The 10839-nt window shown below is 46.6% G+C and overlaps 1 protein-coding gene across 2 annotated transcripts in view; it reads right to left on the bottom strand.

Annotated features, from left to right (window-relative positions):
* The window catches only part of BLK (BLK proto-oncogene, Src family tyrosine kinase), a 75495-nt gene that overhangs the window by 18296 nt on the left and 46360 nt on the right, over positions 1-10839 (bottom strand). For both annotated transcript variants that reach the window (XM_019520912.1, XM_019520913.1), the window contains exons 5-6: positions 10023-10121; positions 8876-8979 (exon numbers count right to left, since the gene is read on the bottom strand). In XM_019520912.1, the coding sequence (XP_019376457.1) occupies positions 8876-8979; positions 10023-10121 (203 nt within the window). The remainder of the gene's footprint in view (positions 1-8875; positions 8980-10022; positions 10122-10839) is intronic.

Below are 10839 nucleotides of genomic sequence, written 5' to 3'. Positions count from 1 at the left end.
CGAGCTCTTCGCCTTGATTGGGAGGTCTGTAGTTGACCCCCAATGTTAAGTCTCTTTCCCCTCGACTGCCTTGTACTCTAACCCAGAGCACTTCAGAGTGCCCCTCCTCTGATTCTTTGTTAATTGATGAGGATGGGTTTTCCTCCTTAATGTAGAGTGCCACCCCCCCACACCTTTCCTTCCTATCCTGTCCCTCCTGTACAGCCTATAGCCTATGTGTTATGGCCATTCTAGCATCTGGCAAAAGTGCATCAATCAGTCTGCAACATCCCTCATTGCTCAAATCCTGGACCTTTTCACTGCTTGGAAAACACACTCTCTTCCCCATGGGCACAGCTCCTTGCCAGTCCAGCACAACAGTGGTTTGCTGAGTGCCAGGACATTTCTGAAGTGACAGTTTCAAGTGCACATCATGAAAAATCTGCAGCGCAGTGCAGAAAGGTGATTTCTTTGCTTGGAGCCTATTTCTAGTCTAGCAGCCTTCTTGTGTGTAATTTGAATTTATGGAGTCCAGCAGGAAAAATAATGTAGTGGGGCAACCAGCATGGATTTGTAGCAGGTAGATCATGCCTGACCAGTCTGGTTTCAGTTTATGATGGGGTCACAAAACACTCAGACGCAGGAGTAGAGGTGGATGTCATTTTCTTGGACTTGAGCAAGGCTTCAATGAGGTATTTCATCCCATTCTCGTAAATTAATTAAGAGGCTGTGACATAGATGCTTACATGATCCGGTGGGTGGCAAACTGGCTTGGGGGTCACACCCAGCAAGTGGTAGCAGATGGGTCGGTATTGACCTGGAAGGATGCAGGTAGTGGGGTCCCGCAGGGTTCGGTCCTTGGACCTGTACTCTTCAATGTCTTCATCAGTGAGTTGGATGTGCGTGTGAAGTGTCCAAGTTTGCAGATGATACTAAATTATGGGGTGAAGTGCACACCCCAGAGGGTAGGGAATGATTGCAAGCAGACCTGGACAGGTTAGAAAAGTGGGCAGTACACAGTAGGATGCAGTACGACAAGAACACGTACAGGGTGCTGCACTTAGGATGCAAAAATATCCAGCACATTTATTGGCTGGGAAGTGACCCTCTCAGCAGCACAGACACACAAAAGGGATCTCAGAGTCATAGTGGACATAGCAGATGCACGACTAATAGATCCAAGGAGGAGATACTTCCCCTCTATGCGGCGTTGGTCAGACTGCAGTTGGAGCACTGCCTCCAGGTTTGGGTGCCACACTTCAAGAAGGATGTTGATAGACTCAAGAGGGTCCAGAGGAGGCCGCTCGTATGGTCAGGAGCTTACAGGACAAGCCCTAGGAGGAGAGACCGAGGGACCAGGACCTCTTCAGCCTCCGCAAGAGAAGGCTGAGAGGTGATCTTGTGGCCACCTACAAATTCATTAGGGGGATGCAGCAAGGGATCGGAGACGCCCTGTTCACCAGGGTGGCTCTTGGGGTAACAAGGAGCAATGGTCACAAACTGACAGAGAGCAGATTTAGGCTAGACATCAGGAAAAACTTCTTCATGGTAAGGGTGGCCAAAATTTGGAACTGGCTCCCAAGGGAGGTGGTGCTCTCCCCTGCCCCGGGGGTCTTCAAGAGAAGGCTGGATAGATATCTGGCCAGGGTCATGTGACGTGCATCATGCAGGTATGAAACTTACACCCAATTAGTTACTGTGCAGTAACACACATGTAGACACCTTATTGCGCAGTAACACTGTGTGTGTGGACTGGCTTGGGGCTAACTTTAGTCCCAAGCCAGTCCACACACAGCGTTAATGCGCTTTAATGCTTACATGTGTAGACGCCAGCTGATTTCTGCTTACAGTGCATTCATTTACTGCGAAGTAAATTTAAGCCGATGTAAATGCACATGTAGACAGGCCCATTGTGTCAGTAAAAACCATAGAAGGAAATCCTGGTCCAGTTCCTTCCCACCACGCTGTAGTATTCCTTGCTGTAGCAGTTCAGAGCCCTGGCATCTGCAATGTCCTTTCAGCAAGGTCTGCAATAGCTCCAGCCTGTCACCGTTTGTTTCTAGGTCAAAGCTCAGAGCCGTGTCAGAGAAGAACATGAACTCAAATGTCTAGAGGTCTGGCCCAAACACTGCTTTGCTTCCTGTTAGCTCTTAAAATGGGTATACCTTAACCATAGTACCCCACAGAGGTATTTGGCTGGATTGAATGTGACTTTCAGTCTTGCTTTGATTTGACTATATTTGGTCAGTCTGCAAGGGTTAGGAGGATTGTTGTGACTTTGGAGACCTCTGCCTCCATGATTTTCAAAGTTGCCAAGAATTTTAGGATGCCCTTTTCTTTTTGGAGCCTAACTTGAGACAATTTGAATGTGACCCGAGTGGGCAGAGCAACCATTGATCTCAGTGAAAAGCCCTGGAGCCATGAACCATAACGACAGGGACAAACCACCGAAGGAAGTCATGGATGTCCTTTAGATGCCTCTCTGGCAGTGGGCATCTTGCTAGAAGATATGGGTTAGCCAAGATGAAATCCTATGGCCTGTGTTATGGAGGAGGTCTCATCAGCCCAAAAGATTCAGTGCAGTGAATGGGCAAGTGGGTCCTCAGCACCTCTGAAAGTCCCTAAGTGCCTCACATTGGGCAAACAAAAACCTGTTATGTGCTGAAGTGGACTTTTAAAAAAAATTAAAATATAGTTCTATATATAGAGAGAGAGTTATATATATACATCCTCTATCATAAGCTTTCCATCACATGTCCTAAACCCGCATTAAGAAACCCCCACTTCCCGTTACCTAAGTGCCACCCTCTTCCACCCCACTTAAGTCTCTGAAGAGCGCTTAATACAAGCAGTGGCGGGTCCTACTCCAGCTCACTGCATTTGGTGACTTAGTCTTAAGGCTAAGATGTTACAAGCATGTGTGTGTTTATGATATGTCAGGGATCCAGGTGGCATAGGATCACACGTAAGCACCTAATAGCTGGAATAGGAACAGGCCTGACATGTGCAAAACTTGCAGGCACTTCTTGAAAATCCAGGTTCGGATTAGCAAAGCATCTCCTCTCTGTCACACAGACTTGCTTCCGCTGGCTTCGCATTGCTTAAACCAGTGACTCACATTAATAAGTGGTGACTCAAACTCAGTGGTCCTACAGGCAAATCAATCAGCTGTCTCATACTAGCCTTAATATTTATGCTGCCATTCGTGCTAATGAATGGTGAGTTCATTCGGCGCTATGCAGACTGCATTTCAGCTAGCGTTGGAGTTTAGTCTGTTTGCTGCAGTTAATGTCATGTCACACTTTTCCCCCTTCCAGCCCGGCTACAGTTTATTCAGGGGAGTGGAAGAAAAAAGATTTTTGCCGATGGTTTCCAGAGCTGTCCATCTGAAAAAGCCAGAGTCTGCTTGATTTCAAAGTCGCTCAGCCCTGGCTGATTACAGAACAGATGCTTACAGCTGAGGCTATAGAAAGGGAAAGCGTCAAGGTTGACAAGCGTCGATTCTCTCTTCTCTTAACAATAACTAAGAGCAAACAGGATTGATGCTCGGAGCCTCAGTTCCTTGCAATAATAAAGTATGGTGTGCATGCAGCCTGTGATAAGAAGCCACTGAATGCAATCTGACCTACACGGACAACTCATTGCCCAGCCCATGGAGGAAGCCCTGAAGTCATAATCTGGCTTGCTCCTATCAAACCAGCAATCACCCTATGTCTGAGAACTGCAGGCAGAAAGAAAGAGTGAATTTTACTCTTCCCAGTGAGGCTGGCTTCTTCCATTAAATACTATCCACTCCCTCCTATTTTGCCGTCCCTTTGCCCCCATTGCGTAGGGTGCATCCACTTGCTACCTCTCATTCTACGGTAAGATCACAAACTCTCTGGTGCAAGGACCTTTCTTTTGGTTATATATTTGTACAGCGCCTAGCATGGCAAAATTTGACTGCTATCCCATGTATATAATCATAAAGAAATAAGCAACACCAGCAGTCTTTCCTGCCCAAGTGCAGGGGGCTGGACCTGATGATCTATAAGGTCCCTTCCAGCCCCTACTATGAAACACCAAGGTAAGAAATTAAGGCAGGTACCTTGACATCCAGGACCTGTTTGACAGGGCTAGCAATTCTGTTAGGATATGCAGAGGCCTTCAGAGCTATTCTAGTGTGTCCAATTCAGACCTCGCTCGCCTGGGCACAAATCCAGCACAAGTCTACAGGAGTCAGTGCATTACTAACCTATCCTGGTACTTGCTTAGTCTGTTGAGAGCTAATAACGTCTGAGCACCAAGTGGACCCACAGGGAAGATAAGTGATTTGCACAACATCACATAAGTGGGGTTGAGGGACTGATCCTGTGGCTCACTGGGGCTTATTGACACCATCTCTGTGTTGACCATGGGAGCATGCCTGAGAAGCAGTCCCTGCCCACTTGGTCCCATGTTGTGTGCCCCCAGACATGAGGTGCAGCAGCCAAGTTGGCAAAATTAAACTGAAAATTTTGGATTTTACTTCCTCAGTCTTGGCAGGTTGAGGCAATGGCCTTTTGTTGCAGTGTCTGGGCACCAAGTTGCTCAACTTTAGGGAAAGATCTGTGCCTTAAGGATACGTGGTTCAGGGTGAGGGCAGAAGACAGGAGTCGGGAGAGTGGCACTCTGCCTCCAACTCACTGGATGGCCTTGATAAGTCATTACACCTCAATTTCCATACCCATACCATGGATAAACTAATCCTTACCCACCTACTGGGGTCTTAATACCTTTGTGTCTCTAAAGTGCTTTGGAGCCCTTGGATGGAGGCAAGAAGTACTGTTATTTTACTACAAGCTGGTCTGCGAGACTTCGCCTAGCCTCTATCTTCTTTAACGTGTCTCCCATGCAGAGAACGATCCCATATTCATTCCAGACCTAATTTAAAACCCCAAGGAACCCCATGGGCTTCAAGGAGTTTTGAATCTGTAAGTACAAGGGTAATGCTTTCTTAGGCCTTCCAGCCTTCATCACCTTGATGACTCAAAGAAAAAAAAAGCTGGGTAAAACCTGAGAGTAAATCCTCCCATTACCATTCCTTTTTTTTGAGCTGTTGTGTAGTTACATTTTCTGCTAGCCTGAGGTTAATGGCAGTGCACAGCTGCAGAGCAGTGTTGCCCCAACTTTCAGAACAATTATTATTGTTTGTTAGATTTGCATATCTCATTTGCCTTAAGCTAGACTGATTCTCTACTGATGATTTCCTTACGGACCTGCTTCCCAGTTCCTCTTTGGAAATGCCCCATTTTACAGGGCTGCAGAAAGAGCCCCCGGTACCCTCTGTAAAAGGCCAATTTAAAGGAAACTGTCAGGCTTACGGTAACACAGAAGATTAATCACAGACAAAATAAAGCTACAGGAAATGTAAAGACCTGCGTTCTTGCATGGGTAAGGATGGGTTTTGATCAGATAGTACGCTGGCAAAGTGCACCGAGTCCCCTTTATTGGCAAACCCCACAGCAGATAGCAACCAACTATTGCTAGCCAACAACCAGCTATTGCTGATGGAGTCACTCCTTTAGCTCAAAAGGTGAAGCTCTGTGATGAAGGTCCAATGATCTAATATTGTTGATAACTCACATGGTGTGAGGGGAGGGGGGAAACCCCCCCAGATATGACACAAAGACCCCAAAAAAGACTCTGGCTTACGAATACAACTATGCTGCCTTGCGAATGTATAGCTTTAATGACAATACCTTGCACTTTTGCCTGCGGACCCCCTGCCCTTCACGTGAGTGTGTTCAGCCTCACAATGCCCTTTGAGGCTCAGGCTTCTTTTCATTTTACACAGGAAGAAATTGAGATTAAGAGAGATTAGGTGGTTTTGACCAAGGTCAAAGCAGTGAGGAGGAAGAAGACCCACCCATCTCTTGCATAAAAGGCTTATCAGGGTAAAATAGGAACCTGATTTTGCAGCCTCAGGCTTCAAGGCATCAGCTAACCTCTGACCACGAGGAGTGAACAGGCAGCTTGCACTGGGGGACATTATCTTGCCTCTACCTGGTGCAGGGTGTCATATGCTTTCCCCTGAAACACCTGGTCAAAGACAGGACCCTGGCCTGACTCAGGCTATGTCTATATATTGAATTTACTTCAGGTCCACTTGGCTGCTCCAAGTGGGATGCCACCTAAACTGGCAGTAGTGCAGGCATAGCTGCCTGGGTGGGGTCACCTGCATGGGTCAGGCTAATTGGCACACAGTTACTAATTAGTTTGCCTCAATCATCCCACAGACATGACGATACTGTTTCCAGTTTAGGAGACAGAGCAGAGCACCTGAGGGTGGCTCGGCTGGGGATGGCAAGTTTATCACATGGACCTGACCTCGGTCCAGGCATATGGGTGTTTGAAATCTCCTGAGTCCTTGCCATATGCATTGATCATGAGATCCTCCTTTCATTTATTTTAAGCACTTAAACCATGATAGAAGAAAGATGACCTGGCTTGTGTTCAGCCATGCTTCGCTGCATTGAAACGCCCCAGGAGCTGTTGCTATTACTATTATGTATTTTCCACAAAGTGCCAATCAAGAAGAAAGTCCCATTGCACAAGGTATGGGAAAAGCCACAAAGACTTAATTATCTGGGCCCAAACTGGCCCACGGTGCCATTTCATCTGGCCTGTTGGGCTACTGCTGGGCTACTGGGAGCTGGGGGCATGGGTAGGTGGCATGGTGACGGGCTAGGGACAGACATTACACACACACTGGTTTAAATCATCAGACACTGGTTGAAACATGTAACAGAACAGATGTTCAGTGCACATAAAACAGTTTGAAAATGGCCCAAACTGGTTTGAAATAAACCTGGTTAACTGACTTGAGTCAAACCAGTGTATGCAATGTCTGTCCCGGACCATGGTAAAGAGGGTTTTTTTTTGTTTTTTGGGGGGTTTTTTTGGGGGGGAGGGGCGCATTTACACCGGCTTAAATTTATTTAGCAGTAAATTAATGCACCGTAAGCAGAAATTGGCTGGCGTCTACACATGCAAGCATTAAAGTGCATGTGTAGTTTCCAGCAGAAATTGGCTGGCATCTACACATGCAAGCATTAAAGCGCATGTGTGGTTTCCAGGTTTTCCTCTCCTAGATCCTGTTCCAGATCAGCCCAAAGGTCTGGCTCCCACAGGTCTGCATAAAAAGAAACCTCCCAACTAAAGGGAACTCAGGAAGTCTGTGCGGGGCGAGGCTGGGAAAAGGGTAATGTTTGGATAAATGTGTCCACCTGGTTCAGACATCCATGCTCTGGCCTATTTGCTCAAATCAGCAAGAGGTACTTTGCTTTCCCTGCTTAGCAAGATAAGATCATCTTTGCTTGAGAACTGCGCAGCCCTTTAGCCACATTTGTGTGATGAGATGATGAGATCCTGCCACCGGAGGTAGTACTGCTTGCTGGCTAGGCCTACGGTATGATGAGATGGCACAGGCTGCAGAGAGGAGGGGGCAATCCCTATTTCAAACAGCTTTCAAACAGAGGTGGTGAGGGGGGAAACTGCTGATAGCTGGCTTCTATGACAGAAGAGGATATTCAGAAATGATTTCAATGAAGGCAGCCTTGTCTACCACTTTTCAGGTACTTATGTAGCCCCTTTATCACAGTGTCTGAACACCTCAAGGGGTGTTGGTTGTAGCCGTGCTGGTCTACGGAGATAGGATGACAAAGTTTTTGGGGGTAAATCTGTTATCTTTCATTAGGCCAACTCAAATAGCTGGGAAAATTCTTCTTTGCAAGCTTTTGGGCAAAGAAGAATTGTTCTAACTATTTTGGTTGGTCTAAAATGCAGCTGAGTTTTCCATCTATTAAAATAGAGGAGTTTCCCATCTATTGACTCCTCTGTGAAATCCTCTGAAATATGAACTTTCATTTCTACCCAGGAGGACTTTTACCATCTTTTCTCCGACGCCCAATGAAGGGTGTTTGTGCCCCAAATCTTGCCATTAAAGACCTTTTTTGCAAAAATTTTGTTGGTCTAATACAAGAGAGCACCTCGACTACGAGTCCTGATGGTTGTGATCCTAAAGGCGTTTATTCTCACATCACACCAGCGCAGTAGGGAAGGGTGGCTCTGCTCGTTTTACAGAGTGGGACCAGAGGCCCAGAGCAGCTAAGGGACTTACTTGAGGTCTCAGAACAAGACCATGGTCTCCTCAAGTCCTAGACTAGCAGGCCAACCGCTGGGCCATCCTTCCTCTCTGAGTGTGCCTAGTCTCACACATGCTATAAAAAGCTACCACGCTGAAGGAGGCCAGGGTAACAAAACAGGAAGGAACAAGTCAGTGGTGTGCGGGCTCTTGATAACACCTACAGAACAGCGACTACAAAATGCCCACCAGACTCTGTGGACAGCCCACTTCTTGAAAAGGCAAAGGCTCAGTCTCCCCAAGAAGTCAAAGATGTGGTCCAAGGAAACAGAAACCTACCCGAGATGGGCATTGGGCCGTAGCTTCATACATTTGCTGTCAGAAAAACACACAAAACCAAACGCACTGTTTTGGGGGAAAAGATTTGACCTCCCACTTCCGCACACCACCCACCATGCACCCCCACCACCTTGGCTCTAACATATGGGAAGGCAGCCTAATTGTAGCCAGCCTCCCTGCAGTACAGCTCAAATACCTGGATTAGAAATGCAGGCGCTGTAACAAGAAAAATCTCTTTTTGCGTAAATCCCCCGCCCAGTTTTGCAAACGTGCCTAATCCCACTGCATCTGTCTAGGTCCGTTCAGTTCTGGTAAGTTCAAATGGTTGTAGAGCCAGAGGAGAAACAGCTGGCATTTGCACGGGGAGCTGGTTTTCCACCTGAAGCTATTGGAGAGTCGACTATCAGCAGTGACAATATAGCCGGGGTGACCCCCTTTCTTTCTGGATCTTACCTTTGCACGTTTCACTCTCTCGTACAAGGAAAGCGCCGGCTTTGTTACCAGGAGCTAAAAGCAGTCGTTCGGCTTCCTTTCGGCTAATAGTTTTAAAAAACCACCTGGGGAATAAAAGATGCAAAATAATTATAGAAACGCTCCAGGAAAGGCCAGTCCTTTCCAGGCTCTACCCTTTATGCCATTAACATGCTGAATGTTGTATTTAAGAGGAAATAGTTTTATCCTTTGTAAAAGCCCCTTACTAAAATATTTGGAATAGATTAGAGTCAGAGCTCTACTCACTTTAAGTTCAAATATCACCTTATATATATATGCCCATTGCAGTTTTAATCAGAGGCTTCTGGTTTACTAGGTTATGCAGCTGTAGGTTATTCGAGAGCTGCTGTGTTATGTCTCAGAAATGGTGGCTTTCTATGGTGACAGAAGTAATTTTTGTAAAGGTAAATGCTTCGTCTGACAACTTAAAGTTCATTCTCACTCCAGACGTAGTCATCTTGGAGCAGTATTTCCTATGTCATATGCATAAGGAATGCCCCTGGAATTAGGAATACCTCTGTAATGGGAATGAATTTGCTGAAGTGCTTCTTGTACACGTGCCTTTGCAATTCTTGGGGGCTAGAGCTGCTCTAGTATTATAAGGCATCGTATTATAATGTGCATGCCTTTTAAACCATTACTGGTTGCAGATATGTTCAGGGACTGAAGCCCTCCTAGACTGAAGTGAGGAAAAACACTGAAAGCTGCCCCTTCCCTTTATACCACACTAGAAGCACATCAGCCCCCTGCACTAACTCATGCATATGCAAAGGCTATAGAAATCCAAGGATGTAACCCTCTCATTAGAAGGTGCAGCAACTCTAGTAGTTTTTGCATTGGGCTTTTAGCCAAATTCTTATTAGCAATTTCATTGTGTCTGCCTCAAACCTACTCTGCCTGTTGAGCTTCACTTCCTGTCCTAAACTGGTGTGCAGAGTTGGCGTAGGCTGCAAAACTTGTCGCCTTTTACTCCAGAGGTGCAGTTTGCTGTGGACTGAAGAAGATCCTACTGGTGGTCAGGCCTTCAGGCTCCTTCTGGAAGGAAGGGGCTACCTTAAGCGGATACACTCCTATTAGCGCGAACAGGTTATAAGAGTTATGCACTTACTTTTCCACTTCCAAGGTATCCACCTGTGCAACAAAGTTACTGGGGACATAACCTTTCCTCCCCGTGGTGAGAGATTTTGCCAGCCACCAGTCACCGTCGCTGTGAACCGAAGAGGAAGTACAGTCACCATGAGATTTAATGAGGATCCTGCCTATGGTTGAGGGAACCTCAGTGAGGTTGAGGTTGCATCTGCCTTGCAAATTAGGGGCTTGTAACTGCATTTCTCTTGGTAGGTATGAGCTTTTCCTCTGAAACACTAGACATGAGACCAAGCACCAGACTTAAGGCCAGAAAGTCTGGTCTTTGGTCGCTCAGAGCCGTGGTTGACGACAGCACTGCCAGAGCAGCGGCTGAAAGCTATTCCTGTCCAATAGATGCCTACATGTCATGACTTGAATGGTCTCAGACCCTAAGACAGGACTTTGTATGAGTCCTATCCCCAGGCATAGCTGACCTCTTTGGTAGCCATCTCATAGAGAGAGGTCAAGGACTGAACATTATCTTTGAACAGCCCCCGCCCCCCCGCCCCCTTGCACAGCTAGGGGTAACCCTAAAGACTTAATGATAAACACAACTTGAAGGCCAGCCTGCATTTGGATTAGCCATTGGCTTCTGTTTCAGGGCTGCTCGAAAAGCTTTTAAAACAAAATACTATATTTTCTTGCATATAACCTCCACCTTTACCCCCAAAAACCAACTGGTGGAAACTGAAGAGCACATTACATGCAAGAAATATGGATCCCGCATGGGTCTGGAAATTTGGCAGCAGGGGTATGGTGGCATCTTGGAGCCACAGCAACTACCACTTCCGCTGCTC

The sequence above is a fragment of the Gavialis gangeticus genome, unplaced genomic scaffold (assembly GCF_001723915.1).
Source record: "Gavialis gangeticus isolate Ggan-Ray unplaced genomic scaffold, GavGan_comp1, whole genome shotgun sequence".
Lineage (NCBI taxonomy): Eukaryota > Metazoa > Chordata > Crocodylia > Gavialidae > Gavialis > Gavialis gangeticus.
Note: the sequence above shows the minus strand (reverse complement) of the source record. Positions and strands in the feature narration are given on the sequence as shown.